At 33.5% G+C, this 22,678-nt stretch overlaps 1 protein-coding gene across 2 annotated transcripts in view; it reads left to right on the top strand.

Annotated features, from left to right (window-relative positions):
* LOC150103268 (uncharacterized) overlaps positions 1 to 22,678 on the top strand; it is a 134,454-nt gene that overhangs the window by 6,579 nt on the left and 105,197 nt on the right. For both annotated transcript variants that reach the window (XM_090397512.1, XM_090397511.1), the window contains exons 2-3: positions 4,789 to 4,937; positions 14,895 to 15,248. In XM_090397512.1, coding sequence (XP_090253638.1) covers positions 14,918 to 15,248 — 331 coding nt within the window. In that variant the 5' untranslated portion in view covers positions 4,789 to 4,937; positions 14,895 to 14,917. The remainder of the gene's footprint in view (positions 1 to 4,788; positions 4,938 to 14,894; positions 15,249 to 22,678) is intronic.

Below are 22,678 nucleotides of genomic sequence, written 5' to 3'. Positions count from 1 at the left end.
TTTAGGTGAGGGTAACAAGTTTTGGATCTGGTTGATGGGTTTGTAGGTGGCAGCAATATTGTATTTCCTCATAATTTTCAAGAGTCGTTCAGAGGTATCAGATACCTGTGATATAAGGTATGGGAATCCTATGGGGTTGTTCTTGTCTAGGTTGAAGTGCAGAGAAATTGCTGATGATTGGCTGTGTTTTTGATTATTTCTAATTCTTGTTTTAGAGAATCCTCGGAGGATCTTAATCTGTGTGCTCTGGTTACCAATGATTTAATGATGCCAAATTTTTGAGAGGGATGATGAGCTGAAGTATTGTGAATGTAGCAGCCCGAGAATGTCGGTTTGCGATAGAAAGAGGTGGAGATGGAACCGTCTTCTTTTCTTTGAATGTGTAAATCCAGAAAAGGGATGCCTTGTGAGGATTCTCTTTCTAATGTAAATTTGATGTGTGGATGCAGAAGGTTGATTTTTTTCTAAAAACTGAAGTAGCTCTTGTTCGGAATGACTCCAGACTGCGAAGATATCATCGACATATTGAAACCAGAGTTTTGGTTTGAGTTTGAATGTGAGGATTTTTTCTTCTAGATGTTCTATGAACAGATCTGCCAAGTTGGGTGACAACGGAGACCCCATTGCTGTTCCCTCCTCTTGCTTGTAGATTTTTCCTTTCCATGTGAAGTAACCAGAAGTGATAACAAATTTGAACAGTTCAACAATGTCAGACGGAAAATTTTGATTTAATAGGTCTGCAGTTTCTTTATGGGGGATATTGGTGAAGAGAGAGACGATGCCGAAACTAATTAGCAAGTCTATTGTCAGCAGTTTAATGTGTTTTTGGTGTGAAAATCTGTGGAGTTTTTTTATTGAAAAGGTTGAATGACCTATGTGGGGATGGAACAGGTTTGATAAAAATTTTGATAAGTTGGGTTGTTAATTGAATCAACGACCGGTCTCAGGGGAACGTTGTTTTTGTGAAGCTTTGGTAAACCATATATTCTCGGTTTAGCATGGTATGTTTTGAGTTTTTTTTTTTTGAAGTTTCTTCATCTACCGACGTTGTTTCATCAAGTAGCTTGTTCAGTTTCTTCAGCTGTCTTTTTGTGGGATCATAGTCCAGTTTTGCATAAGTATTTAAACTTAGTCATGAATTCTCCATAGGTTTCTCTATATAATCAACTACTCATCCATCTAACGCTTACCTTGTTTCTCTTCCTGACCATGGGAACACAATCTGATATTGCCTTCCTCAGATACCTGCTGATTTTATCCCATGCACTGCTAACATCTTTCCCCTGCAATATGTTCTACCATGGGATGGCTGCAAGCTCACTCCGAAGCTTGTTATAATTGCCTAACTTGTAGTTCTGTATGTACCCCTTCTTAAGAAAGAAATCCACAAAATTTTGCAACCTCCCACATGATCGCTCTCACTAATTGGAGGTAACGAGGACACCTTAGTTATGTATATATCCTCTGAACCAATGACCAGGTCCAACACTCATACCATGTCCCTTCAGTTATGTGCTGTTTCAAGTAATTATCTCGTAGAAGTTGTATGAATTCCATTTCCTTTTTGTCACGTGATATTTCCTCCTCCCAATTGATATCACCATAATTAAAATCCCCCATAATAATCACTAATTTGCTGATGCATGAATTCAATATCACCCCCTGTATCCCTTGGCCTATAAGAGCAACCTAAATGCTTGCTCCTTCAGCTGATATAAACAACTTGTTGCATTTGTCCAGCCACTCAAATTGAAATTAATTTGCAGTTCTCTTCTGCTTTTAATTTCAGTGGTGACATTTTGAGCACTTTTGAGCATAAAGCTTAAACAATTAATGGAATATTTCTTGTGTTAATGTTGCCCTCTTTTCATCTAACTATAACCTATAAAATTCCAAGCACTAAATCAATCTCGTTTAAATTCAATCTGGCAACTAAAAAAATTCATCACCATTTGTGAGTTCAATTGGCTATCATATTTAGACAATAGATATTAAAACAAATGCCTCTGCATGTTGTTGTCATCAGCAGTTCTTCCGCATAGCACAGGCGAAAGGCATCTAATTAGAGTGTATTAAGTTGGAATAGGTTAGAGTAATATTGGAGGGGAGACATTGAGAAATTACTAAATAAGTGAGAAATATAATTTACCTTGTAATTCATTTTTATAATAAGTATAAACTGTAAATTGGAAATTCTGAAAGGAAAAATTTTGTGTGCTTAGTTTCTAGGCATGTGCACATTCTTTTTGACTGGTATACAGTGTACACTTAGGGGAACATTCCTTGCACATTAGTGCATGTGCAGGCAGGCATGCAGGGCTATTTTAAGGTAACAGCGAACCCGGTGCCCTCCGGGGATCCTGCTCTTTAGGGGGGCCCCCAATTCACTTATTTTTTAAAATAGAGAAACCCAACAAATTTTTTGTGCTCGACATGGGCCGGTTAAAATATTACATAACCCTAATATAACTTGATGCAAAGTATTTTATGAAAATGCTATGAGGAAAGAACTTGTATCTTATCTTGATAGAAGTTGAGTATCTTATTATTATTACTGATATATAATGATCAAAAGGATGCTTCTCATGAACTTGACATTGCAAGCTTTCATGTCATGTTTAAACATTTACAGGCCTTTTCCACAGTGAACCATAAGAAATAGTTCTGCCACAAGATGTAGCTGCTGTTATGTCTTATGAAACATTCCAAGCTTTAGCAATGATGAAAGTGGAAACAGTGACTATTAATGTTTGTATGTAATGAGAAATTCTGATTCCAAACTCAGAATATTTACTTACTCATCAGATTATACTTGGATGAAGTTGGAGCATGCCATCATGCATGGAGCACTGTTGAGGCCATACACTCTGAGTCTGGGCACTCCCATTGGGGGATTCATGTACACAAGTCCCTCACTTCAGCAGTGTGTTCCCCTGGTTCGTAAGTTTCTTGCACCGACTCTGCCATGAAAAACAACAAACAAATGCTAGTGTCACTGCTGATGTAATAAAAATACATCAGAAATTGCCAAAAAATAAAAACATGCCCTCAAAAGTCAAAATACTACTCAATAATGATAAAAAAAAAATTCTTCTTTTATCTAAAAAGAGGTTTACCATTTTGTGGGTGTGATTCACATTAAAAACAAAAATTGTTCGATCTTTGCCACTGCACTATGATGATGCTTGACTTTGCCAGTAAAGCATGCTGTGAAATTGTCTGCACGAATAGATAATTCCATGATGGACTCAAGGGAGTTTTTCTTCATGTAAAAAAAATAATCAGCTTCTTGGCTGATAGTCAGCATACTCTTTTAGAAATTAAAATAAAATTTGTGGAAAAGCATCTAGAGAATTCACAATGAAAAGGCAAACTGAAAAATACTCAAAGAAGGAAACAAAATATCAACTACATGGTAGCACAGCTAAAATGTGCTACCATTCTACAGGTTTACATACTCAGTAAACCTGTAGAATAGTAGCACATTTTAGCTGTTCACAATTTATAGTGATGAGGAAACTATATATTGATGTTATACCTCACTATTTTACTTAGGTAAAATACTTTACATGCCCATTGATCAACCATGTTAGTCAGCAGATCATTATTATTAAACTTATGCACAGGCTAATATAACCATAAAGGTGTTCAGTTTAATCCTTTTATCTAAGTGTAAGCAAACAAAGTTTGCCCCTGAAGTATCGTCAGGACTGAGGCAACTCGTGGTAAAGGTGGACCAAGCTCTCATCACTCCTTGTCTCAGTATCTCCCATAATGCAAAGCACATCTCCTTGCAGACATGTATAATGCTATGCATTAAGGGAAGGACCACTACCCAGACCGGTTTCGACCTTTATTGAGGTCTCGTCAGTGGGAGCCAGACCCAGAACTGGTGATACTAAGGCAGAAACAATGGAGAGGTCATATTCGTATCGCCAGTTCTGGGTCTGGCTCCCACTGACGAGACCTCAATAAAGGTCGAACCCAGTCTGGGTAGTGGCCCTTCACTTAATGCATAGCATTATGCATGTCTGCAAGGAGACGTGCTTTGCATTATGGGAAATATTAAGACAAGTAGTGATGAGAGCTTGGTCCACCTTTACTATGAGTTGCCTCAGTCCTGAAGATACTTAAGGTGCAAACTTTGTTTGCTTACACTTGGATAAAGGATTAAACTAAATTTATTATAATCTAACCAAGTGGAAAATAAACTTTCAACATCTTTCTCTAAATCCAGACTAATTTAATAATAAGGTGGTACACATTTTGGCAACTCGTATAAGTAAATATGACCTCTCCATTGCTTCTGCCTTAGTATCACCAGTTCTGCGTCTGGATCCCGTTGACGAGACCTCAGTAAAGGTCGAAACCGGTCTGAGTAGTGGCCCTTCCCTTAATGCATAGCATGATATGTTTGCAAGGAGATGTGCTTTGCATTATGGGAGATACTGAGACAAGGAGTGATGAGAGCTTGGTCCACGAGTTGGCTCATTTCTAAAGATACTTCAGGCTCAAACTTTGTTTGCTTATGCTTGGATAAAGGATTAAAATAAATTTATTAAAGGTGTTCAGACATGCTATGTAGAATGGGAAAAAAATTCTGTTGCAGATATTTGCAAAAACATTCCTATATGTTCATATGATGGTTATTATTATTAATTGAAAATTGCTTTTATATAACCTAGTGTCATAACTTGCGTCAGTAATTAAGTTTTACCCTGATACTTATTTGGAGATATGTATGCTTAGATAATATTTTTTATTTTATTATTATTATTTTTTTTACAGAACTCATTTGTTCCATCTCTCTCATTCTTCTATTGATTAAGACTTTAAAGATCCAGTATATTACCTTCAGAGAATCCTGATAGTGGCCATACATATGTGATATGTATAATTCTAGCTGTCATGCCTTCTAGGAGGCATTGAATTAGCAGGTAAACATCTTTTGATTTTGTGTACTACCTGGAGTTCAAATGTTATTTAATGAAACGTCTAGTATTGAATAATTATGGATAGTGAATTCCTGCATTAAATTTGCAAGTATTATTTACTAAATCTAAGTATACCAGGTAGTTGAAGCGGTATGAGCATCAATGCTCATTAATCTTACCAGATGCAGTGATTCTAGGATAATAAATGTATTCTGTACATCATTAATTATTGCTGGACCACTGTTTGTGGTCTTTGGCTCGGTTTGTTTGTTGTATTTCATTTTCAGAAATGCTATGTGAAAAATTTAGAAAAAAAAATAGGACTAATAATGGTAAGTACCTCTAATTCCTGGCTTAGTCATTACAAACCATATTCCAACATACATTTATTTGGCATTTAAGTATATATGTGGCATTTGAAATAGAAAGCAATCAACATTTAGTTTAGAACATGATAGAAATGAGTACCATGTTAAAAAGAAAAATGTATGTGATAGTTTTTTTTTTTTTTTTTAATCAGAGATGATTATTTTGAATCTGAACTTCTCAGATATATAGATGTTATTGGGGAAAATTGAATTTGGAACGAACCAAATACTGGGAAGAAAGTGTTAAAACCTGAAAAAACCATTGACTTGACTCATTTGTGGCAGGGAAGTGTGTGATTAAACTGCTTGATACGATAGAACAATGAGATATAATCAGATTTTACATGAGAATCCTTGATGGACTGAAGTTAAAAAGATAGTCTGGGAAATGAAGAAATCATCTCAAACCTTGGTGATAAGTAAATCCACGCACGGTCTTGAGGAATGCAGAGAGAAACATAAGACTGTCATATCTAAAATTGAATAAGTCATATAGTAGATAAATGTTGAGAATGTGAATGTTTTGGAAGGCTGTTTGAAAAACTTAGAATTAATGTTAGGTGTATCAAATTGGAGGGTGATAAAAGGACATAAAAACTGAAGATAAGGATATTCTGAATGTGTGAAATTATTATTTAAAAATTATTAAACAAGCCATCCCATCTATCATCTTATGCTTACCTCAATTCAATTTCAAAATATTGGAGGAAGTCATAATTTAACATGGATTCTGCCATTCTACAACAGATGTCCTTGTCACACCAATGGATTCAAGCACTGTATTGGTTTGAAGAAACCTGTGGTTGCTCCTAGATGATTCCAGGCCTTTTATTTGTCTAGCACAAAGGGCAGGTTATCAAATACTATATTATGGTTCTACTAGCCACTTTTTTCAACTAGATTGTCAGTTTCCTCTCAGGTCAGTCACTGCATGTTATGGTAGTGTAAAAATCACACATAGTCATAAATTGTTTTTGTTAGTTTTTTATAATATTATGTATACTGGGTGAAAAGTTCATTAATGAGAAATGCTTTTTGTTATGCGATAAAGTAATCTTTCAAAATATGTGAGTGTGTGTTTACGTTTATTAATGCAGTTGTATACATTACTATTATCAGAACCACCGTGTGATAAAGTGGTAGTGTAATAAAGGGCTTATGTAGTTTTAAGCAGTAAACTTGCTTACTGTATATTGTAACCCTTAAGAAGCTACATGGAAATAGCACTGCATGTATGTTATTCATTGTAGTGTTCTTATGCCACATGCTATTACAGTGTGTGTGCGCTGCAGTAATGGCAGCGATTTTGTCACACGAGTCTTGATCTGAATCTTTGTAATGGACATGCATGTGTCCATTACCAAGATTCAAATGTTGTTCTAAATGTGATGTTCTAAACTAAATTTTTATATGCATTTTTAACTCCTCCAAAGAGGAGCTGCAAAGTTAATAATTGAAGGACAGTATAATGTATCAAGCCTTTGTATATAAGAAACAAGTAGTATATGTTCCAGGAAGCAAGGTGGAATCAGTAGTAAAATTCTTTTGATTGGAAGTGTATTTGGAACTGCTCAGTTAAATGTATCTATTGTCTGAGTGATTATTCATGCTTACTTCAGCAAAATGAGATGTTTAAGGGAACTTCTTTACTGAAAGAAGACATGGAAATATATTAGTTAAGTGAGGATTTCAGAATACAATAATTACTTATTGTATTCTGAAAAATATAAGAGATAAGACACACTGAATGAGTAAAAACAGTAAAGGGAATAAATAGACTGACAGAATAAATGTTACATAAGTTTCCATATAGTCAGTTGAAATTCCATGAACTTTTAGCTGAATGCTGTTTTCAATTTGTTTTGTATAGTAGCCTGCTGAATACAGGATATAAACTATATGCAGGAATATTAAAAGAGAAACTAAGCAGCATTGTAGAAGACAAATTACTAGAAGAACAAAATGGTTTCGGAAAAGGCCGATCCTGCATAGATCCAATTTTTACTTTAAAATTATTAATAGAAAAGAGAAGAGAATTTCAAAAAGAAACACACGTGGCCTTTATTGATTATGAAAAAGCCTTTGACAAAATTAGTAGACAAAAATTATTTAAAATATTAACTGATTTAAACATACCAAACCAACTTTTACAATCTATTCAAGAAATATATACAGGAAATAAAATAGCAGTTAAATTAGAACACACCTCAGAATGGAAAGATATATCAAGAGGAGTACGACAAGGATGTACCCTCTCACCTCTGCTTTTCAATATATATATATAAATGAAATATTAACATTCTGGAAGCAGATTGGAAGATAGAAGCACTACTATTTGCAGATGATCAAATAGTATTAGCTATATCAGAAGATAACTTACAAAGATCATTAAATGATATCTCAAAGCAATATAATATGACAATATCCAAAGAAAAAACAAAAATAATGGCATTCAAAGGAGAAAACCCAATAAGTAAAATAGTGATAGATAATAAAATACTAGAACAAGTAAACACTTTCAGATACTTGGGATGTGATCTATCATATGAAGAAGAAAAAGACATAGACACTAAAATATCAAACTTTGTCAAAGTAAATGGCATAATAAATAATATATTTAAGCCATCCCTAGTACAAAAACACACTAGAATCAGACTATATAATGTCTTGTCAAAACCAACTCTACTATACGGAAGCGAAACATGGACCATGAAAAGGAAAGATGAAAAACGAATTCAAACAGCAGAAATGAAGTTCCTCAGAAAAACAGCTGGATATACCAAGTGGGACCACAAAACAAATGAAGAAATCTTACAATCCCTGAAAATAAAACCAATTAATTACTATATAAGACAGTATAAACAAAAATGGCTAGACCATTTAAATCGAATGGACAACAGCAGACTACCAAAAATATTATACAGATACAAAATAAGTGGAAAAAGAAGAATCGGAAGACCAAGAAAGAGATGGCATGAGACCAGAACAGGCCACATGGCCTAAATTCCATGTTAGGAAGAAGTAGTATTTGATGTTATTCCTCACAAATGTGTTTTAACTGTGTGAGAGAGAGCAAGATATAGTGTTTTCTTTGAGCTAATGTTGAATAAATCTTAGGATGGCCATTTAATTACTTGTATGTATTTAGAAGTTAGAAATTAATTTACTATTTTTAATTCTATAAGGAATGTCAGATCTCCTTAGAGATGGTGAATAACTTAATGTATAGATTTTGTATCTTTTGTGGTATAATATGTCTTTGCAGTAAATATTATAGCATAAAAGATACAAAATCTATACATTAATTGAGCTTCATTCTCTGGAATTCATAACATGCTGATTTTGAAGTCAATACACCATCACAGGTACAAATCTAAAACATTCTAACCAACTAAAATACAATTTATAGTACATTGTTATCTTATCCACGACTGACTTTAATATATGGGTTGGATATAGATAGGGGAATTACATAATTGATATAGTCAATTTGAAAGCATAATGTAACCAGCATATTTCTTCAGAATTCCTTATCAATGCTGAATTTTCCAGAAGTCTGTACCTTCATTCATCAGATCATAACTGCTTATTAACTAACCTCAAATCCTATCTCACTATTTTTTCTATGACTGAACACTCCATTTTTATTCGAAGAACCTTGTAGTGTCCATATATTCAAAGTTACAGATCTTCCATAATCCAAAAAACTAGATGTTCTTTTCCACTCGAGATATTTCTCAGTTATACAATATTGTTCTCGTGTAGGATGATACCAAAAACCTCTAAAATTGCTGAATACTATCCAGAAAGGGCAGTTCACATAACTGATGACCAGGGGCATATATTCTGGGTGTGCGGTGCACACCCATGGGAATAGCAATATCACCGATATTATATTTTTGTATTTATTCCTGTTACTCCCTTAATTGTTTCCTGGCTTCTTGTGATTCCTAAAATTAAACACAATATACTAATTCTTCATGAAGAGGACACTTTGCAATGTGTAAACATTGCATCACATTCGTGTTAATAGCCTGGGTGTGCAGTCACAAATATGGCCTTATTCCTTATTCATATAAAGAATAATATGAACATTTAAGTCATATTCGTCAAACATTCCAATTAATTTTGAAAAAAAATGGAATCTAATCCAAACATGGCATTGCTTCAAGTGTGGAAGGAGTTTTCAATATTGAATTGTGTGAAAATTATTTCTCTGTCCATTAAGGAATTACAACCCTCTACACTGAATGCTTGCTAGAAAAAAATATGGCCTGAAGTCGTTCTGGAACAAAATTTTGTACCTCCAGTGGATGAAGAGCTAAGTCATATAATAAACGTCGTACACATTTTTGGTGGAGAGGACTTTTGAAAACGAAATTAGTGAGTTAATTGATGGGGAAATAGACTTAAATGAGGAGGAACTGGTACAATTGATAGATGACGTCAAACCAAATGGCAGGGAAAGTTCTGCCAAAGATTCTGATTGTGATGAATTTGTTAATTCAGTTTAAAGAAATTAGCAGAACGATTGGACTTGGCAAGGAAGTTATTTTATGGATAATGATCCCTCAATGGAGCACTCCGGAAAATTCACGAGACAATTGGATATTTGTTTAGCTCCATATTATGAACTTAATAAAAAACATTGCAGCATAGTGGCAAACAAGGTCTTATTACTAACTTCTTGATTGCCAGCCGAAGTATGCAATGAGAATTATACAAATGATGTCCAAGAGATTTCAAGTGATGACGATATCCAGCCACTCCTAAATAAAAGAACATCTACGAAATGTTATTTTTGAAGATAGTGATGATGCTTAAAATATGCACTTTATTTTATTTTACCTCAAACATTTGCATTATGTGCAATGAAGTTTACATATAATTTGTAATTTGAATAATTTTATACTATGTATATGTTCTCTTAATTTACATGAATTATCTGAATTAAATAAAAATATTTTTTGTTGGTTATGTCATTATTTTATATAATTTAAAAAAAAAAATCAGAACATCCTACTTTTTCTATGTGATCTGAGTCTGGCATAATGCGTTTTATATAACACTCCATTTCCATGGAACCTAACATCCGCGTTAAACGAGGGTTACCTGTACAATATTCTTTACATTCTATCCCTGTAACTATATCATTTTCAGTCGACCAGGTCTCACTCATTCCTATAATTTTTGGCCAAGTTGAGTTTACCAATGTCCAAAACTCCTCACCCTTATTCCTGATACTTCTTACATTCGTGTACATGCATTTCAACATCCCTTTGTACCCACAGTTACCCTAGTGTAATGTCATTACCAACCCATTTAGATTAAAGACCTGTGAAATCCCATCAGCATTGCATAATCATTACTGTACCCATGCTGATTTATCACAGGGGTGGCCAGGCACACACTTGATTTCATCCTCCTTAATAGCTTTAGTTTCCCTGGTTTTGCACTACCATACTCTCTTTTTAAACAACAGTTCCCCCCAACATCTAAATCTAAACCATTTAAATGTAGTCTGCCGGGCATATATAAGTCCTTTCATCCATCAAATTCACAGGAATAAAGAATTTTACTTGTGTATCTATCCCCAAAGACACCATGCTGCACATATTTAAACAAAGGTTCTTATTTTATCACTAAATACAATACAGAGATGGTTGGTATTAGTGGCTGTGTACCATGTGTAGTGACAATTAAGAGTAATTGGATAACTGGAATGAAAATGACTTTGTGTAATAAACCTCTCCCCTTCAGACATGTTTCATATAACAAACAAGTTTCAAATTTATCTGCAGAAAAGGTGGTTATATTGTTAAGTCATTGACTAGTCAAAACTAGCTGATCTGTGAAGCAAATTTTCAAATTGGGGGGGGGGGGGAGTTGTTTATATATAACTTGAAATCAGAAAGGATTAATTTGCTGTGTTCAAATGTTTGCTTTAGTGAATTTCCTTATGGAAATTGCAACATGTTTCATTTTGCTCAAACATCTTGTTTGTTATAGTGAGTTCATTATAGTGTTTGCAGAATGAGAGTTGATTGCACAAATGTTAAAACTAGATTTTTTTTGAGAGATATAAAACTTAATAACACATTGGTACTGTTAAATTAAAGATGCCAAGAAATTCTTGGTTTTAATCATCTAAGTAAGCAAAACAATGTTTGCGCATAAAAAATCTTCATGACTGAGCTACTTGTATGTAGAGGCAGACTTCACATCAGTTGCCTTAGTATGTATCCCATAATGCTATGCATAATAGGAAGGGCCTCTACCCTACTGGTTTCGACCTTTATTAAGGTCTCATTAGTGGGAGCCAGACAGGAAGAGATACCAAGGTTGAAGTAATGCAGAAGTCATATTCCATATAGAAGTAGTCAAAAGGTGTCACACCTTATTACTAAAATACTCTGGATTAGAAATGTTGAAAGTTTCTCCACTTGGTTATACTATAAATTAAAGATGCTGAGAAATTATATTCTTGGTTTTAATCGTTTATCCAAGTAAGCAAAACATTGTTTTGCATGTGAGGTATATTCATGACTGAGCTACTTTTAGTGGTAGTGAAGGGAAGTGGCCATTCCCATTATCCATAGTATTATTCACATCCGAAAGGTTGTGCTTGTCATTATAGGATACATCTTAAGGCAACCGATGTGAAGTCATGAATAAATTAAACATATTATGGAAAAATAACAGCATTTCAAAAAAAACCTGAAACTAAAACTCTATAAACCAATATTTTATATATATATATATATATATATATATATATATATATACCTTCAGCCATGTATGGAGCCAAGACATGAAGACTCAATCATAAAGATAAAGAAATACAGAAAATCAGAGCATTCGAAATGAAATGTTTCAGAAAAATAAATAAGACTCACTTGTCAGAACACAAAACAAATGAGCAAGTCAAACTATAGAGAAGATATAGCTATACTTATTAAACAGCAATTAAGATGGTTTTGACACCTCAAGGAGATTACTAAATATAGTCTTGGAAATCATTGGAGGAACATGATCAAGAGGCAGAACAAAAAGATCTTGCTTAGTCTTTGAAGGAAAGATCACAATTATCGAGCTTCAGAGAGATGACCAGAGTTAGAGCTAGATGGTAAAGATTTGTGCATATGGGACTCAACCAGTCATTTGATGGATGAAGATCTAGTTTCATTATTTACCAATGTCTCTGTGGAAGAATCGATAGATTTACTTTGCATGATGGAAGAAAATTGCGTCTCCTCCATCATTGGCTCAAATCTTCATTCTTTGCCAACTTATACATGAAAAAATTTGAAGAATTAGCTATAGCACAGCTGACCTTAAAACCAAGTGAATGGTGGAGATATGTTGGTGCATAATTTCATCTGGAAATCATGCCTTTGTTTGGAAACCTGCCTATCCACAAAGACCTAAAATTCATAGAAGTAGAAATGAACAGAAAATTACTAATTTCTAGACATCCTTGTCAAAAAAAAAAAAAAAAAAAAAAAAAAAATCACTGGAGGATAATTATTAGAAGTCAATAGAAAAGAAACCCACACAGCCACTTATCTACAAGCAAGCTCGTTCTATTGGGTATAATCAAAACCTTGAAAAATAGAACTTTAAACTTACTAAAAAACAATGAAATCAAATGAAACAAGAACTTGAAGTTCCATTTAATCAGTTTCTCCAAAATGGCTACTCAAAAAAAGATACTAAAGAAACTACCATCTCGTGATAAACCAGAAATTAATTACAAAGACACTGTATCCATACCATATGTTGGCAGTTCAAATAAAATAGCCCAAATATTAAAGGCAGTCAACACCTTAAGAAGCTTTCTATTCACCTAAAGCCAAAGTTCTGTTTTATGAACATGTGGTTGTATTCTGTGTTCTTGTGGAAAGATTTATGTAGGTCAGACAGTGAAAAGTAATTTGAGATCATTTGCTCAAAGGGCATACCAAATAGAAATTTAGTATGCCTTTATATGAAGGATTGTGAAATGATACTTAATGATATTTGTAAGTCAATTAATGTATAACAGGGGTGGCCAACTAAGCATCCTTTTGGAGCCAAAATAATTCCAGTAAGACTTAGAAGAGCCCACAACCTTTGACCAATGCGATGGTATGGGGTAAGTGGTGTGCGCATTGTGAGGTTGTAACGAGCTTATAAGAATTGCTTTGATTAATTACACACCTAATTTTAAGGAGCTTACTAAGAAATTGGATACAATGAAGAACTCTACTAATAAATAACCTAAACATAATTTAACGTGTTTTGAATTAAACTTTTTTATTGCAGTAATTTTTATTAATTCTGTTTTTTTCTCTCTTTTTGTTTATTTTTTACTGGTAGAGCGTGAAGAGCTACGTAACGTGTGGACGCATGCGGCTCATGAGTCACGTTGTGGTCGCCCCTGAAAAAAAAAAAAAAAACTTCCAACATTCAGGAACTCTCCTATGGCAGCAATCACATACAGAGTTTACACAACAATATTGAAACAGTGCATGACTGGAATGAGTAAACTGTCATTCCAGTCTTTCCAATTTATAGTTATTAGTGGCTGTTGGAAAACTTTTTTTTTGTTGTTTTTTTTACTAATATTAAGCAATCTCTTGAAGATGCTGTTCACCATATAGACTGTGAAACATGTTGAGTTAATACATCTATTATAAATAAATAAAACGTATAAGCATTAAAATCTAATTATTTATTATTCAAACAAATCTACTCATAGTGTCTCGCATACAAATTTGATACATGTCTTTTCATTATTGAGTTATAGAGGCTTATGGGTTGAGTAGGCTAAAAAAAGGATACAGATGATAGAGAGAGTGATGCTCTGAGGAATTCAGTATTAGGTCATCATCATGCATATCAAGGATTTAGGCCTGTTCCAGCCTTAGAAGTCATCGTTTAAGAGGACGTCCTGGTTTTCTTTTTCCTAATGCTTGTACTTTAAGGCTTATTTTGGTAATCTTTCTGTTTTCATTCTTTGACAGTGTTCCATCCATTTATGTTTATATTTTTTAATTTTTTCTATTACAATTTTAATTTTTCAGTATTAGGTAAAGATGTGAATGTAAATGTCTTTTTGCAAGAAAGAAAAACCATGTCGCTACTTAGGCTTAGCGATTTAAATAATAGCTACATCTAAATACACAACATACTATGAAAGAAAATATCTAACAGTCAGGTGCCTTGGTTACGGAAGGGTTTTAATGACTATTGTGAGATGCACAGTGGTTTCTAATGCAGTCCCAAGTGCCAAAAAAAATAAATAAAAAATGGAGCAGTTGCTAACTAATCCAGTTCTTATCCCATCCATAATACTGCCAGAATAGATGTTTAATCTAGGTGAAATTATAAATATACAATATAGTTCTTTTCATTCATAGAATTATTATATTACTTTGTTTCTCTAATGGAAAATATTTAATTTTAACAGACATTTTCATGTATAAGGGATTTTATTTATTAAAATGTGTGTGTGTGTGTGTGTGTGTGTGTGTGTGTATATATATATATACACACACACACACACACTAAATTTTTCTGAATTACATTTTTTCTTTTCTTATTCCCTTAGAGCTGAAAATTTGGGTGTAAATTATGGAATCTAATGAAGAAACAGATTCACCACAGATAGTCATAGAAGACATTAGAGGGGGACCAGAAGCCATCATGGCTGTTGCAACTGCTACTACCTCTGAGGTTATCAGTGTTAACTTACATCATGCAGTTTCAGCAGAGGAAGATGCCACAAGTAATTTAGCAGCAGTTAATGGATCAGCTTTGCCTGTAACACTTGTATCAGAGACACAAAGTATGGAGGCAGTTAGCAGTAATAGTTTAGCCTCTAGTCAGGAAGCAATTATGTCAACAATGACACTTCAGGATGGGGAAACTACCACACAGTTTTTCATTGAGCATATAACCACAGGTATAGCATTTTATATTATCTTTATTATAGGGGATAATTTAAACCAAGGATGATAAATAAGAATATTAACTTTGTTTCGTCATGCAACTAGGATGTATCATAATTATGATAATTGGTATTGTGGATATTCATCTTTCCAATCAAATAGTGCATTTAGGATCTTACTGGTGTTACCATCATTATCTTTACAGATAATTATATGATACTTTTTTATTAACTTTGATATATTTGGGAGGATAATTTTTTCTGTTTAAGATCTTTGACCAGTAAGTGAAAAAAATCCAGTAAATAATCTAATAAATATAATTGCAAAGGATGGCATTAAAGACTCAAAAGAAAACAAAAATCTTAGGGGGATCGGTGCAGTTAATCTTATCAGGTTTCTAGTCCTCCAAATGCAATATCTGACACTATTAGACCTAACAAATTATATAAATTTAGAAGAAAAATTATGAACGTAATGTAATCTTAATTTGTGGCATACTCGCATAGTATCCTGTGTACTCCCAAGGATATATGTCAGAAATTTAGATTTTGATTAAAAAAAAAAATCAACCCTGTTTAAGAAAGAAACACTAAGTTTGTATGCAGAAATCAAAAGAGATAAAGCTGGGTATATTAATAAATTTACATTGTCGGTGATACTATGACAGATGAAATTGTAAATGAATATCTCTTCCTTCCCCACGCTAAAATGAGAGCAAAAATGCCTTAGTCATCCAAGTTTGACAATATTACTTCAGTAAAAGTAACTAGTCCTTTTTGAGTGGGGAGGGAGAAGATTTTCATTTTCTTTAATTTTTATAGATCTTGATTAAAAGTATGCAATAAGAAGATACCAAGAGAAAAACTGTTGAAAAGATGTTAAAACTTGACAATGTTAATGGTGCATTATACATTTAAATTTTATGTCAGCTGTTAAAATTTAAAGAGGTGTAGAAGATGATTTAATGTTAAATCTTGGATTAGACAAGGATGGATACTATCTTCACTTTTATTCATCATATATATATGTGTGTGTATATATGTATCACATTATGAAGGAAAGGGATATTAAACCTGATGTCAATCAGAAATATTAACTCATCTCCAATTTTAAGTTAGGTGAGCTGGATTTGATAGATATGGTTGATCAACTACAGGTTACATATTTGAGAGTTCAGAGAAATTTGACTGAACAAATGTTATCAGTGATAATCATATGAAAAATATAATGGATTTTGATATTGTTTGAATAGAACAGGAGAAGGAAGGAAGGATATCAAAACAGATATTTCGCAGTAGAAAAAAGACCCAGAGATTTAGTTATCTTTTATGTGAATTTTACCTGTAAAAGATGAGTAGTCTATATTACATTTGTATTAGTATTGTGAGATTAAGAATCAGATAATTCAGAAATCCTGCTCTACAGACCAATTAATACTTTTCCAATTTACTTCAGGTTTATAATAGGGAGGATGATGGTTTCATACTAGGCAATGAAATTATACCTGCTGAGTTAATCTTTTTTCTTCTGTTCTGTTTAAATGATCATACGACCTGAGATTTACTCTTCTTATATCCTCTTGAATGCTAACAGTATCACTTTTCTTCTTAATATCTTCATTTCTAATATAATTCTGTCATTGATGCCATGTGTTCACTTCTTTAACCATGTCTCCGTCAATGTGGATAAAATACATCACTCCTCATACACTTCGTATCCATCATATATTTCAATGGTATTACAATTTTAATATGCACTTTGCATCTATATTAATCTTGACATCTATAGATGTCAGACGGTTGGGTGGTTATTTTTTCTCAGAACTTTCATATCTGGTGTAGTGTTCCATCAAGTATTTTCTTTCTAATTCAGTTCTCAGATCTACTGTTAAAATCAAACACTGTCTCTTGTATGCAGCTAGTTTAGTCTTTTGACAGTTTCTCTGATTTCATAATTTATATATTTGACTCCTCACAATACCAATTTTGTTTCTTCTCATGTCTGTTCCAATATTTAATTCGATGTCTTCTAAAAATTGAACTTAAATAGATATTCCTTGTTCTATAGGTTCTCTATTCAGGAACATTGGAAATAACAAATACCTTCATATTTTCATTTTATTGCTGATTTTAATAAATTTGTTACTTAATCCTCTTCACTCCACCTAGGAGCATAGGTCTTCCACCACCATTTTCCACCGGACTCTGTTTTTTGCTTCTGCTTTTATTTGGTTCCAGTTTTTATTAATATTTGTTATTTCTTTCAGTATTGTTGTTTTCCGTGTTTCTCTCAGCCTTCCTTGTCTTCTTTTACCCTGTGGGTTCCCATCTAGAGCCTGTTTTACTATTATTTTATCTTCTTTCCTCAACACATGCTCCATTTCCTTTCACATATCTATTGCAACATGGAATAAATTTGTTACATCAGTTATATTCAGTTTAGTTAAGGAATTCAGCAGATTTATACTTGATTTAAGATTATAATATCTGCCTAAAGTAAAGAGCTGAGATTAACATCTCCATTTTTGATAACAGGTTAAATGCCATTTTCCTTTATAATGTGATCTGGATGATGAATAACATTGGGGATAATATGCACCCATGTCTCACACCTGATTTATTAAAAGCATCTCTCTTTCAATTCTGACTACTGATATGTATCTTACACACACACACACACTCGGACTACATGTTCCTCAACATAACTTCCTATTTACACTGTATAATTCTAGTATTTTGAAAATCTTTTCTCTTGGTACTTTAAAAATTTAATCCTATCCAGCATCTTCAGGGTACAGTGGGGGGGGGGGTTACTTAGCAAGGAAAAGTCTACAAACAAATTAATGGTACTACAATGAGTTCTCCTTCCTTTGGCTAATTTTGATATAGAACTTTAGAGAACAAAGCTACTCTCAAACCTTTAGTCTTGCAGAACTATAGATACTGTGTTTTTCATTTAACCCATGGTCAAATGAAATATAATCATGGGTCATGGTTATATGGTCTGCTCTGAGAAATCATAGAGATGCATATATTATTTGATGTCCAGAGGTTCTTGCTGTTGTTGTTTGTCATTTAGAGCAGCGCTTCCCAAACTGGGGGCCATAGGTTTTGTTGAGGGGGGGTGAAATAATGAAAACAAATCTAAAACCTTTTAAGACTAAGTAGATTTTTTTTATCTTAAAAGAAACGTATTTATTTATGATTTCTTTTTTGTTATTTTTTATATTTTAATGGAAAAAAAATCACACATTGGTATTGGTTCACAAATTTTGCTTGCTACATATTTCGGTGCCTAATGAATATTAATAAATATATGCTTATTCATATAATTTTATAATTCCAATTTTCTGAGAAGGATGGGGAGCAAATTTTGTTGATTATAGAATCCAGTAAAGGTAGATTTTCAATAAATAGAAGTAATTAGTACACCTGTCTTGGAAAAACAAACAATCGCTGTGGATTGTTTGTCTGCTAGAAAAGCAGGTAATTCATCTTTGTTGTGGAGTCAGATCACAAAGCTGTCATCTGCATACCCAAAATGAAGGCTTAGGGTGTATGAATGAGAAAGGATTTCTTCAAATGCTTCAGATAAAAGTTGTGAGAGCAGGAGAGAGTGGAATCTCCATAGCAGTCCCTTCAGCTTGTCTCTAGATTCTGTTCTGATAAAGAAAATAACCTAAATGACAGTTGAATAATTTAACTGACTTTATTTGACAGAGTTATGAGAATAGATAAAGGGAATCTTCCACTGACATGTTACTGAATGAGGATTGAGTAATGAAGCTGACCATTAATCATTGGATTGAAGATTTTTTTTGTTTAATCCAGAAAATTGGAAGAATTTTTGCATGAAAGAACGGAAATTACCAATGTAAACTTTTAATAAACATGCTAAAAACTTAGTTGTGCATTGTATAAGAGTCTGTATAATCCACAAGCAAAGAAGAATGCATTCCTCAAGGATATTTGGTAAACCACAAGTGTGGTATTCCAGCAATATAAGTTTTGTCTATGGTATCTCCATCAAAGATTATGACTTCATCTAGTAGTGAGTTTAATTTTCTGAGTTGACTATTGGTGGGATTGCTATCAAGTTTTTGGTAAGTATATATCTGTCATGTAGTAAGAGATATTTTCCATTTCTATTCTGCAGAGTCCCATAGCCACAGTGGTTTTCTTTTTGTCTGCTTTTGTAATAATGAGATGATCTTGGTGATTGCAGAGCTTTAATTTCTGTTAAAGAAATGTTCGAAGGAGGAAGTTGTGCTTTCACAAGACTTCCAGAAGAAGTTTGTTGATGTCCTCACTGGAGTGAGTGAATATATATTCCATTCCATGCTTGTCTCTAAGCAAAGTCTGCCTCCTACTGTTCCAGATAACTGGGTAGTAAACATCTCAGGACACCCTTTAACTGAAAGTGAAATTCTTATTCTATCAAAAGGATATGAATTTCCTTTCATTCCTAAGAAAATCCTTATTTAGATATTCCTGTATAATATTGAATGGAGAGTAAACATTTTTAGTGGTTATTTATAGTTGTTCTAATACTACCCAGTCTGTCTATTGTCCCTTACCTTTGTACTTGTTATGTTTGAATTATGTTAGTAGAGCCTTTTTTTTTTAGGTTCTGTCTGTGTACTTGTGCACAGCAAATAATAATAATAATTATTATTATAATATAAGCTCCAAATAATTGATAAAACACAAGGTGATTGACTAAATATTAGTATCCAAAGCAAGCTAATGCACCTTTTCTCACTTCATAGGTGAAACTAATAAGGACTTGTAGAAAATTTGAAAGAGCCTGTGATCTTTGAGGCCAAATGGCAAAATATTATCCATATAGCTAAAATATTTTGGGTATTTTTATATTGATTCCATAAATGAGAGATCGAAGGACACATGATCATATCAGATCTGTGTGTAAAGTGTGGCTGAGGATTGAAGAAAAGTATGACATTTTTCTTGAAGAGCTGCAAGTTGTAATTTGGGAATACTTCACAAGAAAGACCATTCCAGACGTGGACGGAATAAAAAAGAAAGATAAGAAGTAGGTTTGGTGTAGTTGCTTGGTTGTTCTTGTCTTAACATATCCAACAAAGTGAAGGAGTGATGGTTGCCAATTCATCAGACAGTGACCATTGAATTACCTATAGAATAGACATTGCTGAAATATTATCTGAGAGATAGCGGTTGAAGTGAACCTGTAAACAGGGATTGTCTTTGAGCATAATTGCTCTCCTCTGGACAGCTGCAAGAATTTTTAGAAAGTTTTTGGATGCAGTGCCTCTGTAGCTCGGTGGAAGTGGGGGTACCATCCACGGTGCTAAATCACCTGAAGAAACAGCATAAATTCAATTCTAGTTGACCAGAGGAAATTTTGCTAAGCTTTTTTTCAGCTGGTTCCTGAGTTAGTCAATCTCTGGCAGGAGTAAGCGGGTTTTTCATCTCATAAACTCAAAAAAACCTACCATAGAACCCACATTATTTTTAGACAGGAAACATAGTATTAAGAACCACAAGATGGCTTCACTTGTCAGTCACCTCTTACAATTAATGATAGTCTTGGGTCATCTATCTTTGATTGGCTACCAGTGGAGATTGAAATTTCCCCTCAGTCTCCAAAAGTTAGATAGGACTAAAATGGCCTTGCCTACTCCTTATATGGGAATAAAAGGCATTTAGCTGATTTGATTTGTAGCTGGGTAAGATTTCAGGCAAGACTGTTTCACTGATCGAAAGCGACTAGATTGTCATTGCCCCATTGAAGAATGGTATAGAGCAGGGTTTCTCAAACCCTGCTCTATACCATCTATACTGAACTTCTGCAGAACACTAGTGTTGTTTCACGAGAAGTTCTATAATTTGTCATTTTAGTTTTCTAAGCATTTTTCATGAATAAATATTTTATAGTAGAAATATTCTGAGGAGAATAATATTCGTGAATATGTCGAAAAGCTCAGACCCAGAACGCCTAATAACATCCGTGTATCGTTACTTTTCACACATTGAAACCTTTCAACATTTGGAAAAGGGAATACCGCTGTTTATGACGGGTCATAAAAATTGCCTGGTAGCAGATTATAACAGTGTGTGCCATATCCTCTGTTCTCAAAACTCAAGTAAATGACATCTGTGTAGCAAATATCAGCGACCAAGAGTCGTATATTTTTAAACATGGAAATATTCATGAATTATCATTAATTTTCACACATCGAAATCTTTCAACAATCAGGAAAGAGAATACTGCCGTTTATGGCCGATTACAATGGGCTGCGTGTTCTCAAAACTGAACGAAATAACGTGTGTTGCAAAAGTCAGTCACCAATCAGCAAGGAAGTATAAAGAAAATTTTCCACTGAAATTGAAGATCAGGGTAGTCTGTATCCGGTTCTCAAATCTATTAATAGTGAATACTTTCTTCGCAAGTTCGTATTGCAGTGTGTAAGTGCTTGTTCTGAAACCGGAGTGCTGTGGTTTTTTAAAAGTAATAGGAATACAGATTTAAATTCTAATATGAATAAGAGACAAGGCACTTAGTTTAATTTTGGTATTAAGAAATCTCTTATTGAAGGTGTTTGTGATGGAACAGATGAGTCATCCACCTCAAGCCTACAAAGATCTCCAGGATGTACAAAAGGAGTTGAAAACTACCAGCACACAGGAGAAAATGTCTACATTCTCTCACAAGTACTTATAATATTATAAATTTTTAGTGATCAGAATAGGATATGTCAATGAAAATCAGCACAAATTAATTTAATGATGGTTTAATTGATGTTTATCAATTATTAATTAATAATAAAATCGCCTAAATTACCAATCAATTATTACATTTACAAAATAACCAAGGTGTTCCATGAAAATTTCAGGATTTGTGAAGTGTTCCGTCGTAGAAAAAGTTTGAGAAACCCTGGTATAGAGATCTGTATTTAAGACACTGGTTGTAGGTGAACGTGAAGCTTGGTATGCCTGGGCATTGCATGGTTTGTTAAATGAGTAGGATGGCTTCCGGCCTTCTTACTTCTATTTCCATATTTTGTTTGGCATTGTCACAAGAAATTGTCTAAATATGTGGGTTTTTCTTGTTCTATAGGTTCTCCATTAAGGATGTAGTTGATGTTTTCAATATTGCTGCTTATTTTCATTATTTTTTATTGGTGATTGTTTACCAAATTTATAACAGCTGTTATTTAATTTAGTGAATCCTACAGACTTCTACTGGATTTGTTCAGGAATATGTTATTTGCATATAGTAAAGAGCTCAGTTGAATATCTTCAATTTTGATATCAGGCCTGCCACTTTTCTCCTTCATAATGTGAATAAGTAATGAATAACAGTTTAGATAATGTGTGCCTTTGTCTCACGCCTGATTTAATATCAAACCATTACTTCCTTCAATTTTAACTGCTGACTTATAACTGAAATATAAGTTGCATAT

The sequence above is a fragment of the Typopeltis vanoorti genome, chromosome 9, assembly GCF_054136105.1.
Source record: "Typopeltis vanoorti isolate ZY-2024b chromosome 9, IOZ_Tvanoo_1.0, whole genome shotgun sequence".
Classification (NCBI taxonomy): Eukaryota; Metazoa; Arthropoda; class Arachnida; order Uropygi; family Thelyphonidae; genus Typopeltis; species Typopeltis vanoorti.
The sequence above is the reverse complement of the archived record's forward strand: the minus strand, read 5'-3'. Positions and strand labels throughout refer to the sequence as shown.